The following is a 21315-nucleotide window of genomic DNA, read 5'->3' on the forward strand; positions in this document are numbered from 1 at the left end:
CTGCATCCTTGTTGTTTTAATATTATACATTTACGTAATCAATAACAATGTTTTGGGTTTGGAATGACTACCCTATAATTTTCTCTTCAGTTAAACCTAACTTGCCTGAAACTAAGCCTAACATAACCAACTAAGCCTAACTCTGAATAAAGCTGATCATAAGGTTTTACAGTGAAGTACTAAGATGATAAAGCCCTAACCTTGTGCTTTTTGTGTTGTTTTTTTTCTAGCCTGTTGAGCCAGCAACAGGACAAGAGTCTATAACCAGCACCGGTGAGTTGTGACGTGAAAGTCATTCTCTTATTCATGGACACATGTACACTAATGCTTCAAAGCCACCTGAGACGGTCTGCGAAATTCTGTTTCTCAATGTATTGCCTAGTGATTTACTACAGAAGTGCAGCGAGGTGGTGGAAGTTTGAAGTGAAAATATCAATGAACGAACTTGCCTCGGTCAGAAAAGGAATAGCGGCTTGTTTTGAACAATCTACGGCGGCTTTTCGAACCCGACAGCCATGTCAGATGAACAGTGCGCTCATTCAAAAGCAGAGGATGCTGTCATCTGCTTGCTGCGCCTAATGGGAGATGCCGCCGAAAGCATAACCCGCGGTTAGTTTGATTGTCTGCTCGAGCATTTGACGTTGACGATGACAAGGGTGGGCTCATTTTTCGCAGGATGGGAGCTACGCCTTGATATTTCCCTAATTAAAATGCACCTCTAAAATACGCTTGACAAAAATTTAAAACCACTATGATCAGGCACCAATTTCTTCAAACAATTTTAGAGCAAACCCTGGTATTGATTAAACCCTGTATTTTCAATACTGTTTTTACCGGGGTTACCAGGTTATTATGGTGCAGTGCTTTGGTCAGAATCATGTTATGTCCCCATAAAGAAATACAAAACTTGTTTTTGGCTTGAATGGAGTGCCTCTAAAAGTGTGTCTCTGAGCAGACGAAGTCAGGAAATGTCTGTTTTAGTTTGAATAGAGAGTGTATTCCCGCTCTTTGCAAAAACAACTGCCATTAACACTGCTGAAAGCCCCGGTAAAAAATTAAAGCTGTTTACAACTCCCTGTAACAACGAATTAGAGCGCAGATCTTGGGGAGGAGGAGGGAAGAGTACTGAGGGGAGGGTATACCCCTCCTCCTCCTCACCTCCTCATCCTGCCTGCTGCTCCTCCCTCCGAGCGGCGTCAGCGTCGTCATCTGCGTAACCGTGAGGTCACGTGGCCCTCGTGATCTCATGGGTGGTCACAGGACATCACCGGGGTAACGTTACCTCACGGAGGTTACGTGACCTGACAATTACGGCGACGGCGACGCTGCTGAAGCCGGAAACGGGCGCCTAAGAGCTGCACTTCAAAACAGAAAGTGAGGAAGCGTCCATTCTCGTTTTCATACTTCATTTATATTACATTTATTTTTGATTGCCGCCTGTTCATTTGTTGTTTTGCGGGGACCCCGAAACCAGCAGAGTTCGACCGGTTCCTGGCGGAACGGGCCGCCGCTGCGGAGCGTCTTCCGCCGGCTGCGTCTGCAACTTCGGGACCACTCGGACCACCCACCCCCGCACCGGTGTCCATTGGCGGTCCTGCCATGCCACCCGCACCACCGCCATCTAGAAACCGTATGGAGCGTGACGAGAAGACGGAAAACAGCCTGTTCGCCTTGTAAAGTGTTCGCGTGCCGCGTCCGGTCATTTGGGTGGTCTCTCGGGAACCTGCCGGCTGCCAGAGGGGCTATTGCTGTTCCAGTAATGTAGACCACTTGCCCTTTAGTGACTCTTCCGGTGACTGTACACACGGTCCAGTACTGCGCTCCGACGCACGATCCAGCTCACACATCACCAGTGGCTACAAGTTATTCTTTTGCATGTACTGCACAGCCCACTCTGCTGTTCACAGAACTCAGCATTCTGATGATGAAATTTGATGATCCTGCTTGGTGATCCATTAACCCAACTCGCCGGCCGTTTTCGTGCAAAATTCACTTCCCTCGTAGTTAACTCTGCTTACCTCTTGGGACTTCCTTACTAACGATAAACGTTGCCCAGCGTCAATGTTTCTGGTCCTAAAGCTTTTAAATTTGGGGTGGCAAAAATTCAAGGGTAATACAGCTAATAAACTCCAGTAGCATTCAAATTCACCCCTGTGGTAAGTTCTTCAGTGATCCCGATAGTTAGTTCGAACCGTGGAGTCTCCCTAGACCCATGGATACTCGTTCAGATAACTGGCTATTGTATTTGCTTGCTGGTCTGCTGACTGGCATCACTCATCTTGAATTAATTGGGTAATTGAATTTATGGTTTCTGAGTACACTTGGTTGCTGAATGTGACCAGAGACAAATTTGGATCTGGGTACGAGATTGGCTTAGTCCAGTGTGCGTTATGTCAAGAAGGCAGTGTGCAACGGATCTTGTGTTGCAAGTATGTGAAGCGTAAAATTATCCAATACCAAATCTCTTTTCTGTTCCCTCTGGTACTCGCACCACCTGGTGCTGCCCAACAGTATTTAAAGCAAGAATGTGGAGGTATGGAAGGTCATGCTACTTGTTACTTGTCCGAGTTACCTTATAGTGCTGTGGGCAGCTGGATTTGGTATTCTATTTGTTCGTCCCTGAAACATTTCCCGAATCGGTCGGGATCACCGGTGGAAGGTACCGAGATGAGTTGCTAAAGGCTCGTTGGTCTTGCATGACTACAAGGTGTACCAGACTGGAGTTTTGAAGGGGCGGGTAGCGGTAGCAGTTGTCGAGCACCACCCAAATCGAACCCGGACAACATGAGTGAAAGTCGTCCTCGCATCTGTCTGTTTTTTCTCTCCCAAAACCCGTTCCGTTTTGCCGGGACATAGTCTGCCGATCCAAGGAGAGCAGGCCGCTTTTAGAAACGTCTGGGGCTCAAATAAACGCGAGTCGCTCTCAAATGCCTCCATGCCAATCACTGTCATGCGCTTGGGTGGCACAACAATTACGTGGCGTGGTTGCTCAGCATAGCGTGAGTGATGGCGCGTCGGATGTCGTACGGCAAAGAAAGCTTGCAGCGGGGTACCTTGTTTACGGTTGTGTGCATGTTTTTCAGGGCCCTCTGTTAACCGCTTTGCGCTTGATACACCATGTGTTGAAGTTATTTAGCAGTGGCACGACGTCAGGAGCTGGATAACCCCACGCTGCTCTTAATGACCCGAGGCTCTCACTTGAGCTCCCTAAGACTCGTGCTGAGCTATTTCCCTTTAGCTGGTTAGCTGCTTGCTGCCATTTCCTTAACTTTTTTTAACTAATTGGTGTTCAGGTTGTAAGCTAGGAGTGTCAGTTATGTAAAAAAAAATGGTTTAGTGGTCCCGTCTGCATGCGCAGTCTGCAAACTGAAAGATAAATTGCGAGTTCAAAGAATTTCGCTTCGGTGGCCGAACGTTCAGTTTTTGTGGCAAGTCGAGCAACCCCAAGTTGGGCGCCAAATTTCGTCATACAGTTGTCATACAAGGTTTTTTATTTGTCTTTTTTACTGCTGAAACATTTTTTCTTACTGGTTACCCTTGCTGCAAACTTTATTTCCTAATAAAAAAGTTTCTTGAATATCTTATTTATATATTTACACATATTGTCTTTCTAATTTTGAAAGTGGCAGAGTTACAAAGCAGTTGATAGTATCTGGGCCAGGGGTGGCCAAACTGCTGCTCGCAAAGCCGCATGCAGCTCTTCGCTGGTCCAAGTGCGCCCTGCGGCTCCCTGGTAAGCTTGCCCCACTTCCCGTTCTATGTCCCCAAAACAAAAAAAAGTTAATTTAAAAAAAATATATATATTCACTGTTTTGGCAGTTTTGTATTACACTACGTGCATACAGCTGGACTGCATTTTAATACATAGATGTGTTTAGTAACCATGTTTCCTTTATTGTTTTAGAAATAATTTTGAACCATATACACATAATGGGCATCAAGGGTAGTGGTTGGCCAGCGAACCATGCATTCATTTTTGCTTAGCGGTTAAAGAAACTCTCCGCTGCCCGGTGTTATTTGTTGTAGTCGAGGATTATACATCTCCCTTTTAAAAAGGACTGTTCCCTTCATATTGTTTCTTGATAAAGGTAACCCCCCTCCCCCCCCCCCCCCCCTTTTTTTTCCTGCGGCTCTCTGAACTTTTGTAGTTTTGTCTGCGGCTGTAACCCGATGTCACCGTGGCCACCCCTGATCTAGACGTTGCCTGTTCGTTTGTTTTTAGTCAATTGTGGCCTGCTTTTCTGAAGAATTAATTATTATCATGTTAATGGATGACCTTGCAAGATTTCTATGCTAGCCGAGGCTCCGGCCACACAAACAGATTTAGGTAGGTCAGGCTTGGGGGGGGGGGGGTAGGCAGGCATTTTGCAGGTGGGGGGGGGGCGTTACGGCGGAAACGGTGCCCATATCTATTTTGTTGATCCAATATTTGCTATCTCACCAAAATCTAAACTTTTGGCTAATGTATATCAATATTTTCATTAAAGGAAAGTTGACCTGGGGGGGGCATAGAGAGGTCAATCGCCCCCCCCCCCCCCCCTCCCCGAAATTCAATCCTGCGGCCACTTTGGTTTGCAAACACTAGAGTGAGCTTTGTCGGTGTTCAAGCATTGCTAATCCAAATCTTTTGGATTTACATTCAGACAATGCTGTTCCTTTGACTAGTAAATGTTGTTCAACGGCTGGCACCATAGGAGCCTGTTGAGACCATTAACAAGGTGTTTCACAGGGAAAACCAGGGTTGTCAGATTATCTAGCATGGGTGCAGAGTATGTGATGCATTTCTCATTTCGGCTAAATTTGAAAGTGTTTGGTGCTACAAGTCGGCTGAAATGAGGCTTGAATGACAAAACTTCATGTCATTCCTACAACAATTTTTTATGCTTTTATACTTTTTCTTAAAGTAGAGCATTGAAGAATTTTTTAAGTGCTCCAATATTGGTGTTTAACTTGGCTAATTTATGCAAACCTCTAGAGTTGTGGTACAGACTTTCTTTACTTACTCGCGTTTTGAGCTGTATTTGAATTTTGTAGAACACTTTGCGAGTTTTGATTCTCAGAAAGTTTAGAATGTAATAATAATTAAAATATGAAGACTTTTTTTTTTTCACTTTGTGAACAGTAGTCACTAAACATTGCTATCCTCTCAAACCTTCTGAATGACTTTGTTGCAGCACACTTCTCTGCTCCTTAAACTTCAATCTTTAGTTCTTCTGAAGGGTATGGCAGTGAGCCCAGTTGATCAATTTGTATTTTGGTACAGGCCTTTTTGCCTCCCTAATTTTTATTAAATTATCTTCTAAAGAATCCTGAGCATTGTTGCATGACCAGAGGGGACATATTGGTTGCTGGCCTACTCGAACTTCGATAGATACGACCGCGCATTGCTGTGCTCGTGAAATGTATTCGAGAGTTGCCTATTCGCCTCCTGAACATACCTTTATAACAGAATTTTTTTTTTACATTGAAGGATAGAGATTGTTATATTCTGCACACTTATGTCTTTTGTTTTCTAGTTTGCAGGTGTGTATGTTGTCCAACGTGCTCCACTTGTTTTTATGCCTCTTCAACTAGAGGCACGTCATGGTGGCCTGCTCTTTTGAGGGTGCTTGCAAGACTATAACTTGAAAAAGGAAACATTACCTTTCTATCTATTTTTTTTTTTTTTTTTTTGGACTACCTTTGGGAGTTCCTCTCACATTCAAACAATGCTAATCTATATCCTTCAGATTAGCATCTATGAGCTTTGAGAGCCTACCTTATATTACTTGGAATGTACATATTCCAAAGTTCCGGCGCGCGAGGAAAAACATTGCCATGTGCGATCTCCGTTGTTGTTTTAAAAACCGGAACTCGGCAAGTGTTTTTATTGACGTGGTGGATGGCTGTGTCTTTAGTTGCCAGACGGTTTGTGGTGCCGCGAGTTCATGGTTGTGTACATACTACGCGCAGGTGTACAATTGTCTCGGCATGGGTCTGAATGGCTGTGGTTCGTGTGCGTTTAGGCTGGGTTTTCGTAGCAAGTGTTGGGGCATCTAGTGTTTCTGGGTAGGTTGTCCATGTTTGGAAGTTCAAATGGTGGAGCCATGGGTGTTTGAGAAGACGTTGTACAGTTGCTGGCAATGGAGCGATGCTCTTGTGCTTAGAGTGAGCATTTTTTTTCGAGGACATTCATACCCGTGTAGCAGTGTTCCTGTTTGGAAAGCTTAAAACATGTCTATTGTGTATATATATAGAGTAACCTAATATTATCCGTTATGATAGTGTTCCAGCATGTTTCTGTCGAAGAATCCGCTACATTATTGCTTTCTTTGTGCTCTTTTTGGGAAAGATATTTTAGTGAGAAAATTATAAGTATTGGTTTCATATCGTAGGGCATGTCGGATTCTGGACGCCGTACTTCTTTTGCAATGGTGGTTGCCGTCTTTATGTATTAGGTGCCTATTTTTTGCGTGTATGTTTTTAGTGCTGCATATCATTGGAAGAGGTGTTGACATCATATTCGCTTCTACTGAATTTATTTCCTCGGATCGGTGGCTTGCATGTGTGCATGTTCTTTTTTTTTTTTTTTTTTTCTTAAGTTATTTACCAGATTAGCTGCCTCTAGCATTCTTTGTTCAGTTGTCTTTGTCGATGGAGATAATAAACTTTGAACACTCTAAGCTCTATGGAATTTCTTTGTTGCCCTTTTTTTTCTTGTATGAAGATATGTGATTATAGCTCTCAGTGTAGAAAACTGTCCACTCATTGTGTGAGTAACGCCTAACGATCGTCAGACAACAACAGCTGAGACGATGAGCAAAAAGTTTAAAAGAAAACAAGGCACTTCTCTTTTTTTCAGGTGACGTAAGTTGCTTATTTTAGGTCACAAGGCGACACTGGCTTTTTCTCCTTGTTATTTTGTGTGGGCGGTTGGCTCATATTCAATGGACCATTTCCTAAATCCCCTTGATGTTTGTTTTGCGAGTAGCGTTCAATGCATGAGGCATGTCGAGAGTGTTCCGAAAAAGTTATATTGATGGAGCGTAAAAAGTAAGGAAAAGGGATGGAGTGAAATATGGCACCCCCGATAAGCTGGAAAAATGACAGGTCCCACCTTGGCCGCTTCAACGGTCCATAACTCGAAAACAAAAAAAAAAAAAAACGACGAACTGGTCGTTTGCGTCTCCTTTTAATATAGGAGTTGCCCGATAACATGTACTTTTTAAAAAAAAAAAAATTCGACCCAAAATTTGTACCTGAGTTGAGATGAAATCACCCATATATATATATATATATATATATATATATATATATATATACACAGGGTATTTTTTTTTTTTTTTTTAGCTGCAGCAAATTTTCAGAAAAAGGAAACGTGGCATAGAGTAATTTGAGCCCTGGGGTAGTGTTAGCGGCCATGGCAGCCTCTAGAAAAAAGGTGAAATTAGGTAATTATTTAGCTAATTAACTAAAATGTTTTAATTAACTTTTCACTTGAGGGCACGTAATGCATTTAGAGGATTGAAGATCGGCCACAGTATGGTCTAGCCGTGTAGTCAAATATGGATAAAAAAAATTCCTAGTAGACGCTACGGGGTCGAGAAATGTCGCTTTGGTAGATGGCGTCAAACCGAAACTAAACAGGAAGGAGCGTCGATAGAGTTATCGCTCCGCCCTTCCGGGCATGCGATTCGTCATTATCACGGCCGGTGCCACTTGCTTAGGCTCGTGTCCGTGGAAAAATAAATGTGGACACAACACTCCAACAGCTACCGCCATCTATGAGCGACGGCGGCAACCTTTCGAGCAAATTTCCACTCTGGCTTGCCGCCTTGCGGCCGGCCATTACTTCATTCCCACCATAGTACAGCTTCGCTGGCCTTCCGTCTTCACCAGAGTGAAAAAGCTGATTTTTTTTTTTTCCTCTGCGTGATTAGTTTATTCCAGAGTTCTAACTTTTCGTCTAAGGGGCCGGATCGCGGATCTGTTGCTGTTTCGAGGGCCGGAAAATGAATAAGTAAACATAGATAAGGAAAACCGAAATAAATAATCCTAGATAAGTATATTAAATACAGAACTAAAAGTTAAACTAAAATCTAGGCCAAAAAAAAAAAAAAATAATGAGGTGGACGAATACATCTGGGTGATTTCATCTCAACTCGGGCACGGATTTTGGGTCGAATTTTTAAATTTGACGAAAAAATATGTTTTGGGGCAATTCCTATAATAAAAGAAGACGCAAACGGCAATTTCGTCGGATTTTTTGTTCTCAAGTTATGGACCGTTGAAGCGGCAGAGGTGGAAACTGACGTTTTTCCAGCTTATCGGAGGTGCCATATTTCACTCCATCTTATTCCCCTACTTTTTACACTACATCAATATAACTTTTTGGGAACACTCTAGACATAGGCTTTTTTATGCTCATTAAGCGTCTAAGTCCTAGCATTCTTAATGATTTTTTTTTTATTTGTCAAACCGGCTCTCTGCGACGATATTTGACGAAGTTCAGCAAGTTGTGCTGTGCGACCTAATCAACATATTTTTTATGATCTGTATATCACCGTAAAGCTCCAATTAAGCTCTTTCTTTTGAGTATAATTTCAATATTTTGCAATAAGTATATAATGCGCTACATGTGCCTGAAAAACGAAAATTTCGAAATACTGGCAAGTTTGGAGTCGATTTTCTAAAAAAAAACACATTTTATTTGTTTTATTTTTTATTCGCAGTTAGTTAATATAATAGTCTATCAGAAACTGCCAACAGAAATAGTAATATATTGTTTGTATGGCCGCTATTAAGACTCAAATCTCGTGCTTTGAGCGTTTCGAACGGGGCTTCGCACAGGCGCTCTGCTGAACAGAATGTTGGCCTATGTAAGGTTTTCTGTTTACCGTTATCAGTTACCTCAATATCCAACCATAAACATTAATAAAATTTGGAGTAGTGTACTTAAAAAAATTTACTTCGAAGTCCGTATCCATAAGCGCGGACACAGCGCTTACTCCCTCCATATACGGGGGAACGCAGGTCGTTAATGAATTCCTCGAAGGCCTTTTGCTTTCGGCTTTGAGTTTGAAATACCGAACTTGACATGTAATTGTCATATTTGTTTTATGTCAAACAGATATGCAGTGCATATACATATGTACGATTTAGTATCTGACGCTTAGGAAGTACGGTTTATTTTGTGTGCGTACGGACTCTTTCGTTAAATAACAAGCATTTCGTAGCGTGTGAGGCTTCAAATGTGTTAGTCATGTGTTTTCTATTTTCAGTGATTCATGCCGGGTTACTTAGACTTTTTCCTCTTGACTTGAGTTTGTCCGGGAGTCTAGATGTTACGTGTCTTCTCCGTCAATACATAGGGCGAAGCTCACACACCTTGCAAATCACGCCAGTGCCAAGTAAATAAATATTGTTAGGATAAATATTTTTGCTTCACTGGCTTTTCCGCTCAGATATTGAGGTAAGTACTAACTATAAATAGAAACAATTACATAGGTCCAAATTCTGCTCAGCTGAGCGTCTATGCGAAGTCCCGCTCAGAACTCTCACAGCACGTGATTCGAGTCCCAATAGCGGCCATACAAGCAATATATTACAATTTATGTTGGTAGGTCCTGGCAGACTACTATATATTACCTAACTGTAAATAAAAAAATGAAATAAATAGAAGGTGTATTTTTTTTAGAAAATCGACTTCAAACTTGCAAGTTTTTCTAAAGAAAGACTCGCAAGTTTGAAGTCGATTTTCCAAAAAAAACAAAAAAACATCTTTTATTTATTTCATTTTTTTATTTACGGTTAGTTAATATAGTATTCTGTCAGGACCTACCAACAAAAATTGTAATATATTGTTTGTATGGCCGCTATTAGGACTCGAATGTCGTGCTGTGAGAGTTTTGAACGGGATTTCGCATAGACGCTCAGGTGAGCAGAATATTTACCTATGTAAGGTTTTCTATATAATGTTAGTATTTACTTCAATATCTGAGCGTAAAAGCCAGTGAAAGAACAATATTTATCCTAACAATATTATATTTTTGGGCACTGGCGTAATTTACAAGGTGTGTGAGCTTCGCCCTATGTATTGACGGAGAAGATACGTAACATCTAGACTCCCGGACAAACTTAAGTCAAGAGGAAAAAATCTAAATACCCCGGCATGTATCACTGAAAATAGAAATGAAACCTAAACCCATGACTAACACGTTGGAAGCCTTACATGCTACGAAATGCTCGTTATTTACGAAAAAGTCCATACGCGCACAAAACAAACCGTACTTCCTAAGCGTCAGATACTAAATCGTACATATGTATATGCACTGCATATAATAATAATAAATCTCTTTATTTCGTTTCAGAGACGAAAACAGGGGACATGGACAAAAAGCTGCAATTGCAGCTTGACGAAGGTCCGAGCCCCCTCTTACAGCAGGCGAAGAAAAATACATATAAATATAATTACACACATACGGCTAAGAAAAATATATATAAATATAATTATACACATACGGGACTTTTCAATACAAAGAAAAAGAAAATCAAAAACATTTTCGTACCTCAGTCAGTGTCATCCCGTCGATATCAATTTCTTTGGTAAATAAGTAATTTAATAGAGTAGTTAACTGGTAATTTAATGTTTGATTAAAATACAACGTGCGTGATGGTGCAACAAACCATTTTTCTTTTGGTCTAAGTTGGTATGGTGAAGTGAATGGGACAAGACTACATAGACGCATAAAAAAGCTATCTGTAATCAGCAATGATTTCTTATACGTGACTAAAAGCTTATATTCATAGATATTTTGAATAGGTTTAATTTTTAACGAAGAAAACAAATGTTCGGTATGGTGATAATATGAACAATTAGCGATAGCGCGCACAGCTTTCTTTTGTAAAATAAACAGCTTGTTCATGTTTGCTTTTGTCGTATTGCCCCACACAAGGTGACAATAATTAAACTGCGAATATACCAATGAGTTATAAAGTAAAAGCTTTACAGATTGAGGTAACAACGACTTAAATTTTATGAGTAATCCAACTGTTTTTGATAATTTGGATAGAATAAAATCAACATGTGCGGTCCAGGACATAGTTTTAGTAAACCAGATACCCAAAGTTTTAATTTTATCTACAAATTCAATTTCTTCGTTGTTTAAAACCACGGGGCTTGAGATCACAACTGGAATATTGGAACTGCTGAATATGATGGCCTTGGTTTTTTGTGAATTTAGTTTAAGCAGATTGCTCGTCGTCCATCTATTGATTTTATCAAGCAAGTTGTTACATTTGGCTACAAGTGTATTAATATCTCGCCCAGGAAAAAAAATACTAGTATCATCGGCATAGATAATAAACTCGATGTCAGGGTCGCGATTTACGTTAACAATGTCATTTATATAAATAGTAAAAAGTAATGGGCCTAATATACTACCTTGGGGAACGCCACTGGTTATATTTAGAATATGCGACTTAAAGTTAGATATAACTACAAATTGATTTCTATGCTGCAAATATGATTTTAATAACTTTAACGTGTTACCTCGAATTCCAAAACATGTTAATTTTGCAAGAAGTATGTCATGATTTATTGTGTCGAAAGCTTTAGAAAAGTCTAGAAAAATTCCAATTGTTAATAAGCGATTGTCTAGTGCTTTTAATATCAATTCCTTCTGTTTTAATAAAGCAAATTCGGTAGAACGATTTTGACGGAAACCAAATTGAGACTCAGTTATTAAACTGTATTTTTCAAGATGCGAGGTAATTCTCACAGAAATTAGTTTTTCAAGCGGTTTGGAAAACACTGGAAGTATAGAAATGGGTCTAAAATTATTAATATTGCCTAACTCTCCTCCTTTATGTAAAACGCTCACTTTGGCTAGCTGCATTTTGGCAGGGAATTCACCAGTCTCAAATGCGAGGTTGAAAATATGGGTTAAATATGGCGCTAGAATATCTAGAACAAATTTGGCTGGTTTTATTTGCATATTATAGGCATCAAGACTATTACTGTTTTTCAACAAACTCATGAATATATTTTGTACTTCAGTAATATCAGTGGGGAATAAAAATAAAGAATTTGGTAAAGGTACGGGCATATATTCAATTGCGTTACTTGCAAGGGGTGTGGAGACTGAAGAGGTCGAAGACTTTACAAAATGTTCATTAAACGCGTTTGTCATATCTGACTCTGAAACACGAGTATTGTTTATATTAAGTTCGAGCGTGACCAACTTATATTAAACAGATATAAGTTGGTCACCCTACTTATATCTGTTTGACATAAGTAGGGTGACCATATTTCTCAAGCTAGAAAACGGCACATCCTAGCGGAAAAGGGGGGAGGGGAGGGAAAAGGGGGGGGGGGCGTACTAAAGTTTGAAATTGGGAAAAAAATGAAATTCTACATGCGTGCTATATCTACATGAGTCTACATCCGTGCTATATCCAGTAACTCAGAAAAAAATATTTCTACACACGCGTCTTCGCGAGAGTAAAGGTGTTTGTGGGCAAGAACAGTTCTAAATTTTACTCCCTGGGTAAAAATTTTAAAGTAGCTACGGTTATTTTTGGAAAACATACGTATAACAAATAGGCATAGTTTCCGTTTGCTTCTACTCGCTTGGTGCCAATTTCGAAACTATGCACTCCTGCGAAAACGGGATATGATTCTAATTTGAAATAAAAAGACGGGACGGCAGAGGTGGACCTCGAAAACGGGACTGTCCCGGTCGAAACGGGACGTCTGGTCGCCCTAGGCATAAGAAAATATGACAATTACATGTCAAGTTCGGTATTTCAAACTCAAAGCCGAAAGCAAAAGATTCCAGAGGAATTCTCTAAGGCCCGCTTCAGACGGAGCAATTTCACCCAGCAATTTGACGTCGCAACTAGGGGTGTCGCGAACCGGCCGCGGTTCGAGTTCGACCAGGTTCGACTTTTTCGAACATTTAGTGGAAAGTTCGTCGAACCTTGTATTGAGGTTCGACTCGTGTGCGCATGCGCGACAGGCTGGCCAGTTCGCTTCGGATTGGATGGTAATGGCTAAGAGATGAATTAAGTGCAGCGCTGATCGGCTATTTCACTCAATACAGTACTAAAATTTAAGTTATTAACTTCTTCAGTGAATAGAATTAGTTTCTTTTAATTGCAGCTGTTCACACAATAAAATAACCCTTTGCATAAAAAAAGAAATTCTCCAAACCTTGACATGCTTGTATCAAGGTCTGGCCACACTGTCCACAAAGTCGAACCGGTCGAATCTGGTGAAAAGTTCGAAGGTTCGTCGGACCGGTTCGACCCAGTCGAACCCCGAAAGTCCGACCAAAAAATCTGATTCGACAACAGTTCGCGACACCCCTAGTCGCAACACCAGCAACACCGGCCGCCCGCGTTCACACGCGGCAACCGAATTGCTCCGGCTTGCCATCATCATTATGAACTTTGATTCTTCTTTCACTATTTAGACGCCCAGCTACGCGCTAAAAATGCGTTTTTATACCTTTGAACGGCGTTGAGAATACTAACTCATTTTTCTGAAACTGTTTATTTCCAAAAACGATCCATTCCAAACCAGAACCAAGTCTTTAGCTGTCATTATCACCACCACAGGAGTGTCACGTGAAAATATCGCGTCTCTGATTGGCTGCAGCCGCTTCAACCGTCTTCAAATTGCTCCAAGTTGCTTGCTTGTTCGAGCCGGACCCGATTTCAGCAATTTGTGTCGACCTAGGGAAAGCTAGGGAACAACCCGCCAGCAACCTCAAAATTGCTGGAAAAGTTGCATCGTCTGAAGGCCCGTTTCAAGGGGTGTCCAAACAGGACACAACAAAACGCACGACTCCGACAAATCGTGAAAATTGAAGCGGGGTCGTCCGCTTCAATTTTCACGATTTGTTGGAGTCGTGCGTTTTGTAGTGTCCTGTTTGGACACCCCTTCAGACGGAGCAATTTCACCCAGCAATTTGACGTCGCTAACCAGCAACACGGGCCGTCCGCGTTCACACGCAGCAACCGAATTGCTACGACTTGCTATCATCATCATTCACTTTGAATTTTTTTGCACTATTTAGACGCCCAGCTACGCGCTAAAAACGTGTTTTTATAGCTTTGAATGGCATTGAGAATACTAAGGCCCGCTTCAGACAGAGCAATTTCACCCAGCAACTTGACGTGGCAACACCAGCAACACGGGTCGCCCGCGTTCACACGCAGCAACCGAATTGCTCCGACTTGCCATCCTCATCATTAAATTTGATTTTTCTTTCACTGTTTAGACGCCCAGCTACGCGCTAAAAACGCGTTCTTATATCTTTGAACGGCGTTGAGAATACTAACTAATTTTTATGAAACTGTTTATTTCCGAAAACGATCCATTTCAAACCAGAACTAAGTCTTTAGCTGTCATCATCACCACCACAGGGGTGTCACGTGAAAATATCGCGTCTTTGATTGGCTGCAGCCGCTTCAACCGTCTTCGAATTGCTCCGACTTGTTCGAGCCGGACCCGATCTCAGCAATTTGCGTCGATCTAGGGAAAGCTAGGGAACAACACGCCAGCAACCTCAAAATTGCTGGAAAAGTTGCCCCGTCTGAAGCGGGCCTTACTCATCTTTCTGAAAAGGTTTATTTCCAAAAACAATCGATTTCAAACCAGAACCAAGTCTTTAGCTGTCATTATCACCAAGAAGGGGGTGTCACGTGAAAATATCGCGTCCCTGATTGGCTGCTGCCGCTTCAAACGGCTTCGAGTTGTTCGAGTTGCTCGTCCGTTTCGAGCCGGACCCGATCTCAGCAATTCGTGTCGATCTAGGGAAAGCTAGGGAACAACCCGCCAGCAACCTCAAAATTGCTGGAAAAGTTGCTCCGTCTGAAGCGGGCCTAACGATCTGCATTCCCCCGTACTGGGAGGAAATAAGCGCTGTGCCCGCACTTGTGGATACGGGCTTCGAAATAATATTTTTAAGTACACTACTCCAAATGTTATTAATATTTATGGTTGGATATTGATGTAGCTGCTAACGGTAAATAGAAAACCTTACATAGGCCAAAATTCTGCTCAGCAGAGCGCCTGTGCGAAGTCCCGTTCAAAACGCTCATAGCACGAGATTCGAGTCTTCATAGCGGCCATACAAACAATATATTACAATTTCTGTTGGTATTTTCTGATAGTCTGCTATATTAACTAACTGTGAATAAAAAAATAAAAGAAATAAAAAGTGGGGTTTTAAAGAAAATTAATTCCAAACTTGCAAGTTTTTCGAAATTTTCGGTTTTCAGGCATTTGTAGCGCATTATATACTTATTGCAAAATATTCAAATTATACTCAAAAGAAACAGCTTAATTGGAGCTTTACGATGATATAAAGATCATAAAAATATGTCGATTAGGTCACACAGCACAGCTTGCTGAACTTCGTCAAATATCGTCGCAAAAAGGCGGTTTGACAAATAACAAAAAATCATTAAGAACGCTATGACTTAGACGCTCAATTAATATAAAGAAGCCAATGTGTAGAGTGTTCTCAGAAATTTATATTGATGTGGCGTAAAAAGTAGGGAAAAGAGATGGAGTGAAATATGGCACCTCCGATAAGCTGGAAAAACGTCAGTTTTCACCCCTGCCGCTTCAACGGTCCATAACTTGGGAACAAAAAATTCGACGAAATTGCCGTTTGCGTCTTCTTTTATTATAGGAATTGCCCCAAAACATATATTTTTTTCGTCAAAATTTAAAATTAGACCCTAAATCCGTGCCTGAGTTGAGATGAAATCACCCATCTACTTTAGTTTGAAATCTACTATTTAGCTATGACATTACTCATTATTTGGGAGTACAGAAAACTCACCAGGCATGAATCAAAGTGCATAGGAACTTTGATATGTTCCGACATAGCAGAATACTAATGAGAATGATATATCTGACGCTGACAATACGCGACACCACACGGGACACTAAGCGCAATATATATGGGAACGCAAAGGACAGCCCCCGACTTCCTTGACATCAACGCCACGGCGTGCGCACTAAAATGAGAATTTCAACTGAACAGGGGCAACCCAGACCCCCCCCCCCCCCCCCCCTCTGGGCCGGAGCCCTTGGTATCTTGGGCGCCGCCGGCCATTGTTTCCTTGCCCGGTGGCGGCTGTTTCAAGAAAGTAAGAAAAAGGGGGGGGGGGGGGCGCAAGCGCCCCCCCCCCCCCCATCCTTCCGAAACAGCCGCCACCAGGGGATGGGCGTACCAACCGGGGGAGCAAGGGGAGCGAAAGCGCCCCCCTTGCTCCCCCGGTTGGTACGACCATGCCCCTGGTTTAGCCGGATAGTAGCAAACGCGCGTGAAAGACGAGCGCCGCGATTATGTATACTTTTAGCGCTGTTTGATAGGCACTCGAGGTGGAGCGGAGTTCGGGTGCTCTATGGGAAAGGACTCATATTGGCGAGGGAGAGGGGACTTGCATACGAGAATATTTCCACCGTGCTGGCAAGAAAGTTGGGTTCTAATGTCGAAGAAACGAGAGCCCACAGAGAGATATAAGCACCGCGCAGAAATGAACACAAGGACGAGTGTAGAAGGCAAACACAACGATAAGCGACTGTCGTTTTCTTTCGAAACAAAATAGATTTTGTTCTGAATCTATATCAGTATTTCATAACAAAACGGATTGACACAAGAAGGCTGTGACATGTGATGGAAAAATGCCCTGTATAGTATTTTTTTCTCCTTTTCAGACTCGTGACCGTGACTGATTGTGACTCTGATTAAAAAAAGAAAAAACGCCCTGTATAGTTTTTTTTCTCTCTATTTCTTCTTTTGTAACAATCTAGTTTGTCCTGAAAAAAGTGAAAGCCGTTTACAACTCCTTGTAACGCCGAATGGACTACTTCCATAAAGCCCTGCATGCAACGCGGCGCGCGTTGCACTCTGGGAACTAGTTGGCCAGGGAGGAGAGTGGCATGGTTTCGGTTTCGATCGACACGTCGACAAGAGGTGACACACAGAACGTGGACTATTAACGGCCGTTATCTCAAGCTTCCTGGTGCCGAGAGCGTCATTTGTGGTCTCCAAACTAACCTAAATGGCCAGACCTCGAAGCTTTAGCACAACCAATAAGTATGCATACATCGAGCTCGAGCTTTTACATTAGTATTGTTGATCAGTTTGTTTCGTGCGTCCATAGACGAAATATAACTTTTTGCGATCACTGTTTTTCTTAATACGCCTGAGCACGCGAGATAAAACTCGGAGGCACCATTGAAAGTCTCCATTTGAACACACTTCTCATCTCTTACCTGTACTGCCCCACAGCACTGCACGAAGTGAAGTTTCCACCCGCTTGCATTCCACTAATATTCAACATCGCGTATGCGCATAAAGTTACCCTGCAACCATATAGGCACATTTGCACGTACAAACCGTTTTAAGAATGCAAAAGTCGAGCACTTGTGCCAAGCGAACGAAATCATTCAAAGCGCGTTTGTCAATTGCTAATGGCTATAATATTTGTTATGTGTTTGCTTTCTTCCTGACTGAGTATGCCGAGATAATTTCAGACACACCGTTCAGGCACAAATCTTGGGCGTCATGAAAAGCTTTAAAAAGGCTTACCGAGGAGTAGGGGACGCTTGTTAGGGCCTCCGTCGTAGCTAGCCGAAAACTTAATCTTCTATCGGCATAAAATTTGAGTGTGAGATATGTGATGACACGAGGAAGACATCATAGTAACTTTTGTGCAGTAGTGAGGTCGATTTTATTGCGTTTCCTTAAAAGTTCATGCGCCAACGCTGCGCTCAACCTTGATAATCTTATGAAGATGCGGCTTGCTTTTCACCCAATGAAGTAACAAGAAGCGGACGTTTAGCAAAAAAAAAAATACGTGTAGGGCTCAGGGTGACCAAATTTCAGTTATAGTTCACTAGTACTAGACGAGATTTGAGCTGAAATATGCACTCGTGGGGTGCGGTGACTAAGCCACGTCTTATTACGTTTGCATACGCACGCACAATATCTGGTGTTTTGGGAACCAAGGAAAGTGCCGCGGTCTTCGTTTTGTATCGCTCGAGAATGAGTGTATTGTACATTCGTGAAAAGTCAGATAATCGAAAACGCAATCAGCGCGTTCGGGCGCGGCGTGATAGCATGAGATGAACCTGCTCACTCGAAACCGAAACTGAGTGGCCAACTAGTTCCCAGAGTGCACTGCGTGGTATTTCGCCGCGATGGGGCGCGTCGGTTTGGGAGAAGTCTATTTGAGCGCAACTCTTGAGGAGGAGGAGGCAATGGTACGGGGGGGGGGGCGGGTCGCGTGACCTTGGGGGTCACGTGACGATGCCGATGACGTCATCAGTGACGTGACTCATTAGTGACGATGACGATGCGGATACCGATGACGTCATCAGTGATGATGACGATGCGGATGCCGGTGACGTCATAAGTGACGTCACTGATGACGTCATCAGCGATGATGACGATGACGATGCGGATGCCGGTGACGTCATCAGTGACGTCACCGATGACGTTATTAGTGACGATGACGTCATCGGGGGGTCACGTGACCTCGGGGAGGGGTTCACGTGACCCTGAGGGGGGTCACGTGACCTGGTGAGTCACGTGACCTGTTGCATCCAACCTGTTGCATTTCCTCTGAGTTGCTGCATCTCAGGTTGCATACAACCTGTTGCATCTCCTTTGAGTAGCTGCATCTCAGGTTGCATGCAACCTGTTACATCTCATCTGAGTTGCTGCACCTCAGGCTGCATGCAACCTGTTGCATCTCCTCTGAGGCTGCATCTCAGTTTGTATGCAACCTGTTGCATCTCCTCTGAGTTGCATGCAACGCGCGGTTACGCCGACGGCGACGCCGCTCAGGCTGGAAACGGGCCCCTAAGAGCTGCGCTCTAAAAAGAAATGAAAGCCGTTTACAATTCCCTGTAACGCCGGTTAGAGCGCAGCTCTTGAGGAGGATGGAAGCGTACTGAGAGATAGGTGACTCCTTGAGGTCACGTGACCTCAGGGGGGGGAGGGGGGTCGTGTGACGTCAGGGGGGTCACGTGACCTCAGGGGAATCACGTGACCTTAGGCGGGCGCGTGACTTCAGGGAGGTCACGTGACTTCAAGGGGTCACGTGACCTCAGGGGGTCACGTGACCGCTGTTACGCCGACGTGACCCCCTCTCCCCCCCCCCCCCCCCCCCCGAGGTCACGTGACCTCAGGAGGTCACGTGACCTTGGTCAGTCATGTTAGAGGTCACGTGACCTCGCGGTTACGCCGACACCGACAGCGACACCGACGGCGACGGCGCTCAAGCCGGAAACGGGCCCCTAAGAGCTGCGCTCTAGAAAAAACAACCCAGAGTCGCTATACTCGGCGACAACTTTTCTTTGCAATGCAGTGGAAGGTACGTCCCGCGTCCCCTCTCCCATTTTGAGTGTACGCAGGCTCTCCTCCTCCCCCATTCCCGGGAAGGGGAGGACAGCCTGCGTACACTCAAAATGGGAGAGGGGACGCGGGAATGGGGGAGGAGGAGAGCCTGCGTACACTCAAAATGGGAGAGGGGACGCGGGACGTACCTTCCACTGCATTGCAAAGAAAAGTTGTCGCCGAGTATAGTCAGCGATGCGTTTGTTTCTGTCTTCTACTTATCCTTCCGTTCATTTTTGCGCTTTTATTTCTTTGATCATGCACCAACTCACCCTTCTTCACACCTTAAAACAAGAGCCCAACGCCTTAAATCTATGTCAATAAAAGTGCAAAACAAACAAAAAATGATAAAAAAAGAAATGCCAAGTGACGTCAGTCCCTCCCACCGGCACGAGGGGGCCTCGGAATTGCAGTGCTTTGGTATTGACTTAGCGCACAATGTTTATACAATTTGTTTGGAAGACAATTAACACTATATATATACGCTAATGTTCGCACAAGATTCTGAATGCCGCTGTGCGAATATTTGCCAGTTTAATGATTAATCTCGAAATACAGGTCGCGGAAACCTGTATTTATAAACCTGCCTCAACGAACGCATATGCCAATGGTCGTGATGTTCGTTGTCCGAGCTAGGGTCATTACAAGCGAAGAACATATTTCTCGTTGAAGTTGCACGTTGTTTGAACAAAATAACGGAGGAAGCAGTATATTAGGCCTAACACATACGCGTCAACATCATTCGTTAAAAAGAGACAGTGGAAACAAAAAAAGAGGTGATTACAAAAGAGAGAGCGCACAAAACAATTACAAGTACACAATAAACGAGGACACGAAAGCGAAAGAACAGATCGCAGTGTGCGTGTTGAACAATTTACACGCGGTATCTCGGGGCGCACAGTGTGCACATTAAGCTAAACTGCGCGCGTTATTTAGCAGACGACAAAGAATCGTTTGCTATGAATAGGGCTAACTCAAATTAAGGCCGGAGCGGGCTCGGTACATTACGTCCACCAAAAATTAAACTATTAACACACACAAAAAAAAAAAGAAGAAAGAAAGAAACGAGAAGTATGCATAAACAATTCTCTACGCACGAGGGCAGAAACATATACCTACAAGTGTACAGGGTGGAGGCGATGAGGGCGTCAGACACAGTATAACATTACGGCCTCGCAGTTTCTAAAACGGGATTATAGCACGTCATGCGGAACAAAAAACATTTAGGCCTAATGGCCTTGTAATGGTCGCCGACGCGCAAAAATCCCTTCTCTTTTTATTCCCAAATTGTCACCTTTTTTTAATTTTTTCATTACAACCGTTGATTGTAGAAGCGAGATGGGGGGTGCGCGCCTATGATAGCTGGATTTTGATTGATTCCTTTCCGGTAGAAGCTTTCCAGAGCAAATATCGACACAGCGAAGATACGGACATAACAAAGACACGGATATAACGAAGCCGATATCAGTATTACACGCACACACATGAAGTAATGACACCGTCATTTGAGGTAAATTGACTTCAATATGAAGAGGTTCAAGTAGAACCGCAGGACATAGGTCGGGGAAAAAAAGTACAACGTGGAAACAAAAGTGTAGGGCAAATATTTTCCCGCTAAATCTAGCGGGGAACTGAATTTGAGCATAGGTCACAGGACGTAAATTTTTGCGCTAAATTTAACGGGGACACTGAATTTGTGTATAGGTCACGTGACACCATTTTCCCTGCTAAATTTAGCGGGGAAAATGATTTGGCACCGAGGTCACGCAATGTAAATTTTCCCGCTAAATCTAGCGGGGAGACTGAAGGGAAACAAAGGTGGGAAAGGAGGAAAATGACGCTACGCTGGCCTGAAGAGCCTCCCCTCGCCAGCGTTGCGTCCGCTTCCTCCTCTCCCACCTTCCTTTCC

General features: G+C 43.1%; 1 protein-coding gene across 1 annotated transcript in view; it reads left to right on the top strand.

Annotated features, from left to right (window-relative positions):
• The window catches only part of LOC8026242 (TOM1-like protein 2), a 48768-nt gene extending 42106 nt beyond the window's left edge, over window positions 1-6662 (top strand). Inside the window, exons 14-15 of the mRNA XM_040221585.2 lie at window positions 231-273; window positions 1478-6662. Of these exons, the coding sequence (XP_040077519.1) occupies window positions 231-273; window positions 1478-1677 (243 nt within the window). The 3' untranslated portion in view covers window positions 1678-6662. The remainder of the gene's footprint in view (window positions 1-230; window positions 274-1477) is intronic.
• Window positions 6663-21315: the final 14653 nt, after the last annotated feature.

The sequence above is a fragment of the Ixodes scapularis genome, unplaced genomic scaffold (genome assembly GCF_016920785.2).
Source record: "Ixodes scapularis isolate PalLabHiFi unplaced genomic scaffold, ASM1692078v2 PGA_scaffold6__148_contigs__length_123643588, whole genome shotgun sequence".
Classification (NCBI taxonomy): domain Eukaryota; kingdom Metazoa; phylum Arthropoda; class Arachnida; order Ixodida; family Ixodidae; genus Ixodes; species Ixodes scapularis.